This window comes from Zingiber officinale, chromosome 1A (assembly GCF_018446385.1).
Source record: "Zingiber officinale cultivar Zhangliang chromosome 1A, Zo_v1.1, whole genome shotgun sequence".
NCBI lineage: Eukaryota > Viridiplantae > Streptophyta > Magnoliopsida > Zingiberales > Zingiberaceae > Zingiber > Zingiber officinale.
In genome coordinates, this window is record NC_055987.1 from 126,939,787 (window position 1) to 126,956,810 (window position 17,024).

General features: G+C 38.8%; 1 protein-coding gene across 1 annotated transcript; it reads left to right on the forward strand.

The window, feature by feature from the left end:
• Positions 1-5,725: 5,725 nt before the first annotated feature.
• LOC122002674 (peroxiredoxin-2E-2, chloroplastic-like) lies at positions 5,726-12,872 on the forward strand. Its single transcript, XM_042557945.1, has 3 exons — positions 5,726-5,882; positions 12,254-12,673; positions 12,754-12,872. The coding sequence occupies exons 1-3, from the start codon at positions 5,726-5,728 to the stop codon at positions 12,870-12,872; spliced, it is 696 nt and encodes a 231-aa protein (XP_042413879.1).
• The last annotated feature ends 4,152 nt before the right edge of the window (positions 12,873-17,024 follow it).

Sequence of the window (17,024 nt, forward strand, 5' to 3'; positions counted from 1 at the left end):
TAATCGTAAATACGTCATCATCCATAATTTTTAATTATTATTTTCAGTAATTTGAATTTTTAACACCAAATAAGGTCAAATTGGGATTAAAAAATTCTAAATATATATATATTTGTTAAAAAATATTTTTATTGATAGATTTATGATCATGACAATGAGACGAGCACATAGAAACTTGTTTCATTAAATTCCGATGTCTCTAGGTCCGTATTTAAGCCGTCCAAGTTTGTTTATTTTTTAATAAAATGATTAAATTTTTGGGACGAATCCTGGATTCGTCCCAAATTTTGGGACGAATTCCTGGATTCGTCCCAAAATTTGGGACGAATCCAGAATTCGTCCCAAACCTAAAATTATTTTTAAATAATTATAATGAAACATGTAAGGCTTAAATATGGACCTAGAGATCTCGGAATTTGATGAAACAAGTTTCTATGCATTCGTATCGTTGAGCTGATCGTAAATACGTCATCATCCATAATTTTTAATTATTATTTTCAGTAATTTGAATTTTTAACACCAAATTAGGTCAAATTAGGATTAAAAAATTTCAAATATATATATATTTGGTAAAAAATATTTTTATTGATAGATTTATGATCATGACAATGAGGCGAGCACATAGAAACTTGTTTCATCAAATTCCGATATCTCTATGTAGATATTTTTTAAAACATCTATAGATTGATACTAACTAAAAATGTGTTGTGTACTGAATGTTTGTAAATTAGTGTCCGAAAACTTAAATAAGGACCTAGAGACCTCGGAATTTGATGAAACAAGTTTCTATGCATCCGTATCGTTGAACTGATCGTAAATACATCATCATCCATAATTTTTAATTATTATTTTCAGTGATTTGAATTTTTAACACCAAATTAGGTCAAATTGGGATTAAAAAATTCCAAATATATATATATTTGGTAAAAAATATTTTTATTGATAGATTTATGATCATGACAATGAGACGAGCACATAGAAACTTGTTTCATCAAATTCCGATGTCTCTAGGTCCGTATTTAAGCCGTCCAAGTTTGTTTATTTTTTAAAAAAATGATTAAATTTTTGGGACGAATCTCTGGATTCGTCCCAAATTTTGGGACGAATCCAGAATTCGTCCCAAACTTAAAATTATTTTTAAATAATTAGGACGAATCCAAAATTCGTCCCAAACCTAAAATTATTTTTAAATAATTAAAATGAAACATGTAAGGCTTAAATATGGACCTAGAGACCTCGGAATTTGATGAAACAAGTTTCTATACATTGGTATCGTTGAGCTAATCGTAAATACGTCATCATCCATAATTTTTAATTATTATTTTCAGTAATTTGAATTTTTAACACCAAATAAGGTCAAATTGGGATTAAAAAATTCCAAATATATATATATTTGTTAAAAAATATTTTTATTGATAGATTTACGATCAGGACAATGATACGAACGCATAGAAACTTGTTTCATTAAATTCCGATGTCTCTAGGTCTGTATTTATTCCTTTTGATTTTTTCCCTTTTTTATTAAAAAAAAAATAAATTCTGGGACGAATCCAGGATTCGTCCCAGATTAGGGTCGAAATTGGGAACAAAAAATTTTTGATGCTAATAACCCTATGTCTATATCCCATTCCGATTCTTGTTTTCTTCCCCATTTCTTTCTCCCCCGTTCCCCTTCCAACCTGCGATTTCCAGGGTTTCAGCCACATCTCCAACCGACGATGGCGGCGTGATATGCGACGACCGCTTGATCTCCGGCGGTGGAAGGTTTTCGATTGGTAAGCCCACTGCTCTCGGATCTCCCTCTCTCCGGCGCGTGTTGGCCGCCGCCAGGCGCTGCCTTGCCGGCGGCGCTTCCTGTCCGCCGCCAGGCGCTGGCTGGCCGGCGTCTGGCCGCCAGCGTGGGCCTTGCCGTGGCTAACCGCCGTCTCCCTCTGCAGCTGAAGAAGAAGCCCAAGATCATGCAGTAGCATCTTGATGTAAGTTTCCTATAAAAACATGCTTGTTTTCCTAAATTTGGTTTGATTTCTCGCACTTGACTTAGGATTGATCTCTTTTCTGCTCTTTACCATTGATATGCGCCTTCTCTTATGCTTGATTTGCCTCTGCAGTATTGTTTCCCTGGTTTATGGCTATCCAAGATAACTCCTCGATCCTACAAAGCCAATGAATAAGGTTAGTTTTATTTGTCCTCGATTCTGCAAGGGTTAGAGATCGTTGATGAGGGTTTTAGTTCTAGAAACTAGTAAGAGCTCAGTTAAATGATTTTAGATTTGCCATTTATTTATTAAGAATCGTTTCAGATAACTCAGAGACTCTTTGACGAGATGACTAATCAAAATGGTATATCCAAATCTTTGCTAAGAAATCAACACCAAGTACATTGTTCAGGATTTCATTGTGATTTCTTCAATAATATGTTTTTAATTTTTAGTTTCTATTTTTTTTAATGAAATGAGAATTGAATTATTTGTAGAAAATATTGACTTTCATGCGTATTAATCAGTACATGTTTTCAATTGCAGACATGTGTTCTTATAGTCCGTATACATTGTGAAGGTTGTAAGGATAGGTCAGGAAGAAGGTGCAGAAGGTTCAAGGTAAGTTGTGGGGTTCAGTTGTATTTTATTCGTTGTTTAATTGGTTTATTGTTTGGCTGGGTTCATGTGGTACATGGAAGCAATAAATAACATATTGTTGTAGGAGCTTTGTTGATTCTTTGAAAATGTGAACTCAATTTTACTCTGTTTCAATTATGTTTCATATTCTGTTATTTACTTGAGTTATGCTTGTATTGTAATTCAAAGAAGGAAAATGTTTGTCTGGCAAACTCTATATCTGAAATGCATAAATTTGGAGCAATCTATAATATCAAATGGTTCTCATACTTTGGCACATGAATCCAATGATTTGGGTAAAAAAGATAAAAAGAAGAAAGGAACAAAAAGAGGAAGGCACTTTGATAGAGATTCTCGAGCTACTAATCCAGAGGTTCGTTTGGAGTCTCTAACTAGGCAATATGAATGAAGTCTCTAATACTCTAACTTTATTTTTGTCCTGATTTGATAATGTTGTTTGTGCAGGTCTCAATTTGGTGTGATCTCACTGTAGTTGAAGACAGCTGTATTTGTTCACCTCTTTTCGGTATTCCTAAGTTCATTAATATGCATTTACTGATCTATATATACAGTTAGCTTTAAATAATTATGTTATAGTTGTTTAATTATATAAAGTTAACTTTAAATAATTATGTTAAAGTTAGCTTTAAATAGTTGTTTAATTGTGTTCCTTCTTTTGATAAGCTGCTCTTTCTTGTTTTGTCTTCAATGATAATGATGCATAAAAGTTCTGAATTTGATCTATGTACAGTCTGAAAACTATATAGATACATAAAAGTTCTATATTTCATCTAGAATTACATCACACTATTCTAAAATTCTTTACTAGATAACGATGCATCCTCCTACCTTAATATTTTGCAAAGAGTTGTTAAAAATGTGCTAAAGTTATTCATATGAAATTGTCAACTAGTTAACACAATGAAAGGAACAATTATTTTAAACATCCTTTAGTTTACATTAAATACCAACCAAAGACAAAACTATAAATTCAGCAAATTAAAATGAAAAATAAAGTTAACTAAGTGAGAAAATTTGAACCCTAATACCATACTTCACAAGATCTCTCTCTTTTTCTCTCTATATGATGTGCCAATTATATTAGGTTGTATCATAGTTACGATACATGTACTTAGCTTCAAAATAATGCTTATAATTTTATTTACCGTTGCTATGACATGGATGATTCATATCGTTGGTAAATATGACTTTTATTAGAATTAGGGCTTTTATTAGAATGTTTAAGGAATTTCACATTTATGTTTTGTTTCCAATTATTCTTTTTACATGGCCATATCGTATACTATTTACAATATTTCTTGTTACACATAATCTAGTTTATTTGTTTGTTGTTATGTAGGCAAAGGAGATTTGATGGGGATCAAAGATTTTGTGGCACACGAAGATGACTATATGTATTCTTAGTGTTGTTGGATGGATGATGGACTTATAAAACATTGGGTTGTTGAACTTGTAAACTTTGTTGAACAAGATGGATTTTATAAACTTTGTTGAAATCTTTATATTTTTTGAATTATGAGTTGATGTGTTGAATGTTAAATTAGGATGTGTTGAATGTTAAATTAGGATGTGTTGAATGCATATTATTTGTTATTTGAATTTGGTTTTTATGTATTTGGATTGAATTGCAGAAATAAATTGAAGGTGGAAAAAATATTTGATATAGGGACGAATTTGGCAACGAAAATGATTTGTCCCAATTCTATCGTAATTTGGGATAAAATTATTTTCGTCCCAGAATTCGTCCCAGATTCTGGGACGAATTCTGGGACGAATCCACAAAATTCGTCCCAAAATTTGTCCCAGAATCTGGGACGAATCTACAAAATTCGTCCCAAAATTTGTCCCAGAATCTGGGACGAAAATTGATCTTATGATTATCAAAGAATTTGGCAAGTTTTTGTTGCCAAATTCGTTGCCAGTTTTGCAACAAATTTATTATTCGTTGCAAACTTAGGAACAAAAATGGCAACAAAAAAAATTTTGTCACCGAATTTGTCCCCAAATTCGTTGCAATATTAGGGACAAATTTGGCAACAAAATATAATTTGTCACCGAATTCGTCCCCAAATTTGTTGCAAAAATAGAGACAAATTTGGCAGAAAATTTATGTGAATTCGTCCCCAAATTTGTTCCTAAGTTTGCAACAAAAATAATTTTCGTTGCAAATTTGTATACTTTTTTGCAACGAATTTGGGGACGAAAATTTTATTCGTCGCCAAATTCGTCCCCAAATTCGTTCCCAAATTTGCAACAATCCCTAATTCGTTCCAAAAGTTGGCATCAACCATTTTGGGACGAAAAAATTTTCGTCCCAAATTTTGTCCCTAAAATTTTTGCAACGAATTTTTTTTTAAAATTCGTCCCTAATTTTGTCCCAAAATGTCTTATTTTTTGTAGTGTCCATTAATAGACGGACGACATAAAGTGTCGAGTATTTCTCACCATGTTCTCGGGCTCAGCCCAAAGGTGGTTCAAGCGACTATCAACTGAGTCTATACATAATTTCATGGATTTTCGCAAGTCCTTTCTTCATCATTTCTCTAGAAGTTGATATTACCACAAGAACCCCTTGAACCTCTTCTCGCTTAAGCAAGGGACCAAGGCAACACTCCAGGCTTACATTAAAAGTTAAACCAGGTGACCATGGACGTGCCCTCAGCCACCCTAGAGATTCTGGTGAGTTGCTTCTCCCAAGGGCTCGCCAATAATAATATCCTCTGTCTCTCATCAGGCACTCGCCCAGAGACTTCGATCATTTACTCAATCGTGTGACCGAGTATATTGATGTGGAGGAACCGCAGGTGACCCCAAAAAAGGAAGCCTCCGAACCCACCTAGGCATCAGCTCCAAAGCACCGAGGATCTCCTCCGCCTCCACAGCTTAAAGGAGCCCGCATGGGGCCCCATCCTCATCATCCAGTGCCCCGACCTCAAGTTGTGTAACACACAGGGGGGGGGGGGGTTGAGCAGGAGGAGTGTCCTGAGCACCTTAGATGGGCTCCACCCCAATTTTATACATACCACCATTCTACAACTCATGACACTCAAGACTGCTTTCGTATAATTAGGCAAACTATCAGATCACCAATGAGGAATACCACTGGCATTCGCTGTCTCCTCGTCATCGCCAATATCAGCGACCAGATAGTCCACCTAAAAGAGACTATTGAGGTGTCAATTAGCGACAAAGGACGCCCCCGCGTCAAGGAGACTGGGCTCAGGCCCCCGCTCAAGTTTAGCAGGAGTAATCCCAAACATGACAAGAAGAAAATTGAATAATGTCACTCAGGGTGATATTGGTATGATCGCTAGAGGACCAACTGATGGAGACTCCAATCGAGTAAAGAAGTCGCACACCCGCAAGTTGGAGATTCATGCGGTCAGTTGTAGGTAGGAGAAAGCACATGGGCCCAACATTAGCTTTGAACCCAAGGACCTAGAGGAGATGGAAGTCCCCCATGATGACGCTTTAATAATTAATGTTGTTATAGCCAATTATAATATTCATCGCACTTTTGTTAACACAGATAGTTTGGTCAATATCATCTTCAAGCAAATACAGATAGAGTCGAGTGAGCATTAACCCATGGTGATGCCTCTATATGGCTTCACGGGTAACAAGATCCAATCGCTCGGCCAAATAAAGTTGGTCATATCTTTAAGGGATGAGCCCCTAATAAGGACACATCAATCAACATTCATAGTTATAGACTCACCCTCAGCTTATAACATCATTTTCGGCCAACTGGCCCTAAATGAATTTCAGGCAGTTATCTCAACCTTTTACCAGAAAATAAAATTCTCCATGGATGACCAAGTCATGGAAGTCAAAGGAAATTAACTGGTAGCACGCAAATGCTACGTAGAAATCATTAAGACAGAGGCCAATGCTACTCGAAAAATTTAGAGAATGGAAGTCAACACCGTCTAGGAAGCACCACCCACCCTACTATATGAAGAATGGGAGGAGGTCCAAATTTGACCAGACTAGCTGAAAGCCACTACTCAAGTAGTCGCTGACCTACCCCCAAAACTTAAAGATGAGCTTGTTGCGTGTTTGACACATAACAACGATGTTTTTTCTTGGGAGCCCAAAGAGATAACAGGCGTCTCACCCGTGGTCATGGAGCATGTACTCCATGTCTTCCCTGACTCTCGTCTGCTCAAACAGAGAATGAGAGATTTTGGGGCTGATCAAACTAAGATCATTTGGGCAGAGGTGGACAAGCTATTGGAGGTCGGCTATATTCGAGAGGTGCAGTTCCCGAGTTGGTTAGCCAATGTGGTCCTGGTGTCCATGCCAGGAAACAAATGGAGGGTCTACATTGACTTTAGGGACCTCAACAAAGCATGCCCTAAGGATAGCTACCCCTTACCAAGAATTGACCAGATAGTAGATTCAACTTCTGGATGCTAAATAATTTGTATGTTGGACGCCTATCACGAGTATCATCAAGTGTCGGTCGCCCAGGACGACCAGGAAAAGGTTAGCTTTATACTGCTGAGGGCACTTATTGCTATAATATTATGTCATCCAGACTAAAGAATGCAGGGACAACTTACCAATAACTTATAAACAAAGTGTTTCAAAAGCAAATTGGGCAAAATATGGAAGTCTATTGGACAAGATCCTTATTAAATGCCTCTGGGCGACAGACCTGTGTGCAGATATGGAAGAAACCTGTTAGACTTTAAGGCAATATAGACTAAAGCTCAACCCCAACAAATATTTATTCGGAGCAAAAAGTAGGTGGTTCCTGGGATACATTGTGACAGAGATGGGGATAGAAGCCAACCCTAATAAAGTGCAAGCCCTCCAGACATGGCTACCCTGTGCAATTTGAAGGAGGCACAAAGACTGACAGACCAGATCATAGTCCTATCTCATTTTATCTCCTAATCGGCCAATAAAAGCTTACCTTTTTTCAAGATCCTTCGTCGAGCGACCAAATTCCAGTGGGATGCTGACTGTGATAAAACTTTTGAGGAGTTAAAAAATTACTTGTCCGCCCTGCCTATACTTGCTAAGACGGTGGTGGGCAAACTTTTATGGGTGTATTTGTCATTCAATGAGCACGCGGTCAGATCAATGTTGGTGAGGCAGAAGGGGAAATATCAATAGTGCTAAACTTTCTAAGTCATTTATTAAAAGGAGTCAAGTGTCGTTACACCACGCTCGAGAAATTAACATATGGACTAGTCTTAGCTGCTCGAAGGTTACATCCTTCTTTCCTTTCTCACCTAATTGTGGTACTTACTAACAACACTTTGAGCCAAGTACTTGTCAACCCAAAAGCCTCTGGGAGGTTGATTAAGTGGACCATAGAGTTCAGTGAGTATGATATATACTACCAGCCCAAGCAGCCATCAAAACTCAGGCCTTAGCTGACTTTATCACTTAGATACAGAATCCCAAACTTGAAGAGACTTGGAGGATATATTACTCGACAGACATTCTTATGATATCACCGTGGGAGGACAGGATGCAGGTTTCTGTGTGGTTAGACTACCGAACTACTAACAATGAAGCTGAATATGAAACATTAATAGTCAAACTGTAGGCCACTCAGCACGTAGGTGCCTCCCATGTCTTATTCTATTCTGATTCCCAATTAGTCGTGCAATAATTATCGAGTAATTTTGAGATCAACAACGAGTGACTTAAGTTATATACAGAGGCATTCAGCAGGTTGAGGGCTAAATTTCAAGAGGTGATTATACAAAAATTCCTTGTGTAGAGAATCAAACAGCATATGAGTTATCTAAACTAGTCTCCACCATAGTCCCATGGATTCTAGATAAGCCCATGGAACATACTTTATTGATTGCACACATTGAGAGGCAGGCTGAGACAAAACTACAGATTGACTCGAGGACGCCATTGATTTCATTTCTTCAGAACGACCTCTTACTTGAAGATCAGGAGCAAGCCAAGATGCTCAAGAAAAGAGCATGGCAATTCACCTTGATAGGGAACAATCTTTATAAGCAAGCTTTCTCTCAACCTCTACTCAAATGTGTTGGTCCCAAGGACAAACAATATATTTTACAAGAAGTACATCAAGGATCTTGTGGAAGTCACCCGGGTGAGCAATCACTCACCTGGAAAATAGTGATGGCTGGGTATTTTTGGCCCACCTTACAAACTGATGCAACTCAATTGGTGTCAACTTGCTTATCTTGTCAAAAATATCAGAATATCTCACATCGCCCTACTGAGTTACTAAAGGCTTCTATAGTTTCATGCCCGTTCAACTAATGAGGCATGTGTAAGTACTCTGTGGTAGTTTTGATGTGATTAGCAAACTCAAGTTAGGTCTTGTTATGGTTTGATCCTTGTGTCTAAGTGTGCAGGAACTTAGAAGCATAGGAGGTTGAGCGAAAGGCGCAATTATTGATAAGGACGGCGTGGGAGAGAGCTGACGGGCTCGATGCGTCTGAGAGACGAGATCCTGTGGAAGAATACGCTAGTTGACGAGAAGAAAACGCTTAGCGGTTCTGAGGGACAAGAAGCCATAGTAGAAGGTTACTCGAGAAGGCCGGAAAATGGGTTCGGGTGTGCCATATTCTGGATGGCCGAAATCGCCCAAGCGAGCGGAGTCAAAGTGGAAGATCCGAACAAAAAGTTAATATAGAGTTGACTCTGGTACGAGCTCCCAGAGCTATTCCGAGCGCTTGGATTCCCAGGGTCAGCTAGGGCACCCTGGGCTCGTGCCTCAGGCTCATGCCCTAGTCAAGGGCTGGTTCACCTAGTCCGGGCGCCCAAACCTGGCCCAGGGTCCCAGACCGCAAAACTTATCACTTGCCCAGCTATCACGATCTGTTGTGACGCAGATAAACTTTTATTCATGCCCACGCACCCGAAGCCCTTCCAAGCGCCCAGATCATGTCTATAAGTACAACCCTGATTTCAGTAGTTAGACAACAATATTTGTAAATGAGTTCTTTGACTGTTCTACTACTGTGTCAGTTATGTTGGAACCCCAAGGTGTTTTGATGTGATCAAACAAGTTAAGTTAGGTCCTATTTGTTTTAACCCTTGTGTCTAAGTGTGCAGGAGCTTAGGAACACAGGAAGTCGAGCTGAAGATGCAACTAGCGAGAAGGACGACACGGGGAGAGAGTCGACAGGCTCATTACGTCCGAGGGACGAGGTGACCGGGGAAGAATACACTGGTGGACGAGAAGAATGTACGCGACGTTCAAGGGACGAGAAACTGGGGAGGAAAGCTGCTCCAGGAGAAGGTCGGAACTTGGGTTCGGGTGAGCCCTATTCCGGATGGCCGAGATCACCCAAGCTAGTGGAGCCGGAGTGAAAGACCCAGACCGAGACAAGCTGAACCAGAGCAGAGGTCGCAGACCGAGAAAAGTCAACCCTGTTGACTTTTTTTGTCCGAGCGCCCGGACCCGGCTTTTTGACCAGATCAAGTTTTGACTCGATCTGAACGTTAGGGGATAAAATTTATCTTCCCCAGGGTGCCCGGAACCCTTCGGGATGCCCCGAACAGTACTATAAATATAGCACTGATCTACACAGTTTATTCAATTTCACTTGTAATCTATTTTTCTGTGCTTTACTTTTCTGTCTATGTTATTAACGTTGTAAGAGACTACTCCGCCCGAAGGAGACATCAGATAGTGCGTCATATTTTCCTTGGATTAGCAATCTCCTGATTGCAAACCAAGTAACTTCCTTGTGTTTGTTTGCTTTTTATTAGTCTCTTTATTTTATTTACAAGTGCTTTTATTTAGTTGAAAATCCAAGAAAGGGTTGTTTTATTTTGTAGGGAAATTCACCCCTCCCCTCTTGCCGGCCTTCAAAGGGACCAACATGTGGTATCAGAGCAAGGACGCTTCAGGAGGACTAACCGCTGATCGAAGCAACAAGATGGCCGAACCAAGCATCGTTCCATCAAAATTCGAGGGGGACTTCGCACACTGGAAGCGTTGTATGGAGGTATTCCTGAAAATCGATTTTGAAATTTGTTTAATAATAAAATACGGTTTTGTAGCTCCTATAAATCAGAATGGAGAAGAAAAAGAAGAAAGCCTTTGGACGAAAAAGGAGCGGAATGATTCCGTAGCGAACAACCGAGCGGAGTATCACTTGCTGAGCGTGCTGCCGCCTCAAGAAGTCAACTGCATCGGAAGCTACTCATCAGCCAAAGAACTATGGGAGAAGTTCCTAGAACTCCACGAAGGCACATCTGAAGCCAAGCTCGCCAGAAGAGACATCCTTCGGAACAAACTGACAAACATCCATCTGGAAAAAGGTGAGAAGGTAGCCGATCTACACGCGAAGGTAAAGAAATTAATTACCAGTCTCGAGAACCTCAGTGAAACGGTAACCAACCGGGACACCATACACTACGCTCTCAACGCGTTTCCCAGAACTCCAGAATGGACCTCAGTTATCGACGCCTACTATATTTCAAAGGATCTGGAGGTAAGTACCTTAGAGGAATTATTTTTCTACTCTTGAATTACATGAAACCAGATGTGCAAGGACAATAAAAGACTCAAGCCAGATTATGGCGCTGAATGCAACCAAGAAGGATGAACCCGAGTCAGACTCAGAAGAAGACCAAGAAGCATATATGGTAAGGAATTTTAAAAAATTCTTTCGATCTAATAAATTTAAAGAAATGCAGAATAAGAAAAATCCAAGAAATAGAAGAAGGGTTCGTTGCTACCAGTGTCAAAAGGAAGTACACCTAAAAGAAGATTGCCTAGAATTAAAGAAGGACAAAGTCAAGATACCCAAGAAGCACAAGATTCTAAAAGCCACTTGGAACGACACTTCATCATCTGAATCTGAAGTACAAGAATATGTCGGACTAACACTGATGGCGAGCTATGAAGGGAAAAGTACATTGGAACCCAGCATCAAGGGGGAGCGACTTCAGACGAATGCAGCAAAACAGGGGGAGAGTTAGGCTTCAAGTCTGATAAGGTAAGTGAGGTATGCCTCTTGCATCCCACTATAAGAAAAACCTCATTTAACAACACTCAAACGACAACAGTTTTATACCAAATCGTTGTTTTTTTATCTTTTAACAACGATTTTAACAAAAATCATTGTCTTTTAGCAATTTTTTTTTTGCCTACGACAACGGTTTTTAAAAACCGTTGTCTATTTATGTTTTTTTGGGGCTACGAAAATTATTTTTAAAGGTTACGACAATAGTTTTTTAAAACTATTGTCTATGTGCGCTTTTTTGGGATTACGACAATGGTTTTTAAAAATCGTTGTCTATTAAGTGTTGTTGAATACCATTGTTTTTTTTCTTTCGCCGCTTTTTCCCCTTCGCCATTTTTTGCCGCGGCATTTTTTCTTTCCTCTCCCCAAATTTTTTACAGCCGTATTCTGCCCTTTTACCTTCTCGATCCAACCTACGATCTCTTCACACTGCGAACCACCGAAAATAGGTTGCCTGACCTCCCTTCAGCTAACCCACGAACCATAGCAGCAAGCCCTAAACCCGCCGCCCCTTCTCCTTTCCTCTCCAAGCCCTAAACCCATCGCCCCTTCTTTGCCCCGCCTCCTCCCTTCTGCCACCCGCTTCCACCGTTCCGTTTCCACTACCACTCTACACCTCCGATTGCACACTCGTAGGTCCTCCCTCTTCCCCCGCCTCTTCCGCCTCCGCCCCCGCTGTCGCAACCACCATCTCCGTCAGAGATAATCTTCTTGACGCCAACCTCTCCTACTTCGGTTCCGATGGGGAGCTCCAGACCGTCACCATTTCTGATCTCACCAAGGGCAAGAAAGCCATCTTCTTCGCCATCCCGGGGATCTTTACCTCGACGTGCTCGCAGAAGCACCTCCCTGGATTTGTGGAAAAGGCTGGGGAGCTGCATGCCAAAGGCATGGACACCATTGCCTACATCTCGGTCAACAACGCTTTCGTGATGCATGCCTGGAAGAAGGATCTCAACATTAGGGACGAGGTTTTTTTACTCTCCGATGGAAACAGGGAGTTCACCCGGGCACGAGGGGTGGAGTTGGATCTGTCAGACAAGCCCATGGGCCTAGGCGTCCGATCCTGGCGCTATGCGTCCGATCCCGGCACTATGCATCCGATCCCGGCGCTATGCATCCGATCCCGGCGCTATGCGTCCGATCTCGGCGCTATGCGTTGCTGCCAGAAGATAGGGTTGTCAAAGTGCTCAACTTGGAGGATGGAGGTGCCTTTACCTTCAACGGTGCCGAGGACTTGTTGAAAGTCCTTTAACAACCCTTCAACGTCATCCTTGTTTCAAGTCCGTGCATTTTTTTTTTCCTTGTCTGTTTGCAGTTATCTATTTCTATGATCTCCAAAACTATTGAATTTGGATAAATGAATCCTGGTTATGCTTTTTGAAGAATAAAATATTTAGTATTTCCTAACTTTTTGGAGAGCCAACTCAGGCAGTTTGATTGACTGATGATGATTGTTGTGTGTAGACCAATTGTTCGCCCAAATGCTTAAGAGAACGAAATGCAATATCTGTCATTCATAATCTAGGTGTCTGCTGAAATCTATCATGACCTCTCTACTGATTTTCAAATCAGTCACAATATCTCCAGTCTGTCGAGTGTTAAATTTTATCCATTAAACTATTGTCCATCGAATGTTAGCGGATCGCCAATTCAGTCAAGGGATCTATATGACCTCTCTTCTTTGTTTTTAACATTTACTTTAAAAACACTAATACATCTAATAATACAATTCATTGATTTTTTGAGTTCAACATATTAGTTCATCCATAAAACCATTTTTAGCCTTAGCTCCATGCTATTTTTTTGTCATATAAATAAGCTTCTAGTTACTTCATCTTTGTTCTACAACACTTTCTTCCCAATTATATCATTTTTAATACACTCAAGATGATGATACTAATTAGCTTGCTTGATGTGAGAGTTTTGTAAGACATTTCTTGCATGTGCAATCCACTATTTTTTTTATTCTCTCTTTTGGGTGCTAAATCCTAATAAAGCCAAGTATGATCCAACTATATGTATGCTCTATGATCATTAGGTTGAGAACATCTTTGTTTTTCTTAAAATGATAATGGCACTTGTATCTTAGTTCATGGTTCATGCAATTTTATAGTGGCCAACACATTGCATCTGTTTTATTTGATTATGTGAAAGATAACATTTTCTTTAATGCAAGAACGTGACTGATTTATTCCACTATGTATATAATTTTGTTTACTTCTTTTAGTGGTCTAGGATTAAATTAGAGAAACTGTCTTATCTTCCCTTGGAGTTTGTGATGTCTTTTAACAACTATGTATAATTATGCCTTCTTTGTGACTTGGAGTTTGTGATGTCTCAGTACCCTTGCAACTTCGAATAAGAGGGAACCCACAAAGATCAAGATTTCACACGTAGACTTACGGATCAATGAATGTTAGAAGTTGATCACCGAGTGGAATTTTCCATAATAAGTTGTTAAAAGACAAATTTAAAAACCACACAGAATACATATAGGACATGCTAGAAGGAATTCCTCCAGATAAATTATTTCTGGATAAGTCCAAAGGCTCCACTTACTGTAATGCATTGATGTTTTTTGGAATTTCTCCACTTAAAAGATTTCTAGATAAATCCAAATTGAACAATCCTGATAGCTTCATTAGTCTAGTAGGGATTTTACCAATTAGGTTAGTTCAGTGAAAAACATATTTTAATTTTTTCTACATTAATTTTTTAATCCATTTATTATATCCCTAGCTGTTTGTTGTCTCACAGCAAAGTGTTGTGCACAACTTGATATTTTTACTTGTTGACAAATATCAATTGGCTGAACCTTTTAGCTTTAATTTTTTCTCTTTCCTCGTTCTCTTTATTATTATATGCCATAGTTATTACAAGTGATCAAAAGTAGATATGTGAGACTGGCCTTGGTTTAGTTTCATAATGTTGTTTGACAAAGCACGTTTCAGGATGAGTAAACAGTACCTTGCCAATGTTGGCCTCTAGATCAATGGAAAGGTGAGTACGTGAAAGGTGGATCTCTTTTTTTTGTTCTGCTTTGTGTTACTAAGGCTTGATTCATAGGTTGGACGAAGGGACACAGTTCTTGTTGATGCATTGTCAAGGTGCATTCCTCTTGTTAGCGACCAACCAACTATAATATTTGGTGCTGACGTAACACATCCTCATCCTGGGAAAGATTTTAGCCCTTCTATCGTAGTTGTAAGTAATTTTGTCAATCTTCATTTCTTGCTCTATGTATAGTTGCCTTGATGTATCCTTAATATCTTGATTATATTTGGTTTGTCAGGTTGTTGCGTCTTAAGACTGGCTCGAGGTGACAAAATATGCTGGATTAGTCTGTGCTTAGGCCCATCAAGAATTAATTCAAGATATGTTTAAGGTCTGGCAAGATCCTCAACGAGGAACTCTTACTGGTGGCATGATAAAGTATGAAATACAATCTAAAACCAGTTTTAAATAGAATGTTGGTTTTCTTTTCCAATTTACCTGTCTAAGTAGTGTTAGAGTGTATACTAAAAGTCTAGCTTTTGTATAAATATTTAAGAATCACATTGGTCAAATACCTACATTTATATGCTAAGTGTAGTTGTTTAATTAATTATATTGTAAATAACATGGTGTGTGGTATCACACACAAAAGATCATGTTATTAGTTCTTTATAAATTATAAACAGTAGCTCGCAACTAAGATGGAAAGGAACAAACCATTGGAATAGTCGCAATGTAATTAGGTATTAGTTTATCTTGACTGATAAATTGCACTAGTACACTCTAAGTGTATTGAGCAGGACCATTTAAGGTAAGTTCTTTTTATACTGACTTAATAAAAGAACAAGACCTTAGTTATTATGGAAGTGTGTGCTCTTAATCTTAATATAATAACAAGCACATATATTTAGTATTTATTTCTTTGACTTATCAAAGAGTGAGATTTAGCTCGATAAATCAATAGGCCCGATAAGTTGGGAAATGATATTACTTATAGTGTGTGTTGTTGATTATAGAAGGAAACTGTGTCCTAGTAATCTAGGTTGATAATGTTCCCAAGAGGAGCTCATAAGGATTGTCATGTTAAACCCTGCAGGTGGACTTGATGTGACATGATGATAAGGTTGAGTGGTACTACTCTTGGACTAATACATTAATTAAAATGAGTTGTCAGTAATTCAATTAATTAGTGGGCATCCGATATCTTAAACACAGAGAGATTAACACACTCATGATAAGAAGCAGCCCATAATGTAATTTGGGATTGGTGCGGTAGTGCAATAATAACTCTCTAGTGGAATGAGTTATTATTGATGAACTTGAGTTGTGTGTTCGGGGTAAACACGGGATACTCAAGCTCGTCGGGAGGCCAAAACCAATTTCTCCTCTAGGTCCCTGTCGTAGCCTCATTAATGCCTCATATCCACCCATGAAAAGCCCATCTTGGTGTCCAAGAAAGGGTCGGCCCATAGCTTGGTGACCAAGCCAAGGGGGGCTGGCCATGTTCTCCTTAAGGTGACTGGTCATATGCTTCATGAAGGGGCCGGCCACATATATTCAAAGTTGAGGGAGCGTTTTGAATTTTTAAAATCTTCTCTTTGTAGACATCTACAAGTTTTAAAAGAGGGATTTTAAATTTACAAAACTTTCCTTATTTGAATTAAGCCACATGTTTTAAAAGAAAGTTTTAAAACTTTCCTTTTTTAACCATCCACATGGTTTTTAAAGAGAGTTTTAAATTTGAAACATTCCTTTTTTGTAACCATGTTAAAAAAGGAAATTTTAGAAGAGAAGTTTTAAATTTTAAAAACTTGGTTTTAATTTTTAAAACTTTCCTTTTTTACATCCACATTAGGAAATTAAAAGAGAGCTTGTAAAATTTTATAAGAGCTTTCCTTATTTGCTTATAAAATTTTACAAAATATTTTTCTCCCTCTATATAGGGGCCGGCTACCCTTGCTTGGTGTCCAAGCAAGGGGCCGGCCATTAAGAGAATAAAAGAGGAGGAAAAGGAAAATAAAAGGAGGAAAAGAAATCAAGAGGAAGATTTTAATTTTTGTAAAAATCTTTCCTTATTTGCCTTGGGCAAATATTATAAAAGAAAGGGAGGAGAGACCTCATGAACAATTCTATTCTTTTCTCTCTTCTCTCTAGTTTTCTCCTAAGGGCCGACCCTTGCTTCTCTTCATGCTAGGGCCAACCACCTCTTGCGGCTGCTTTGTGTGGCCGGATACAAAGAGAAAGGAGAAGAAGAGGAGAGGTAGGGATTGCATCAATTCTTATTCTCTTGATTGTGCTCTCTCTTGTGGCCGGCTCTCTCCCCTTCCCTTTCCCCTTGCTCTCTTTTGTTCCTTGGTGATGGTGGTGGCCGAATCTTAGAGAAGGAGGAGCTTTTGGGTGGTGTTCATCT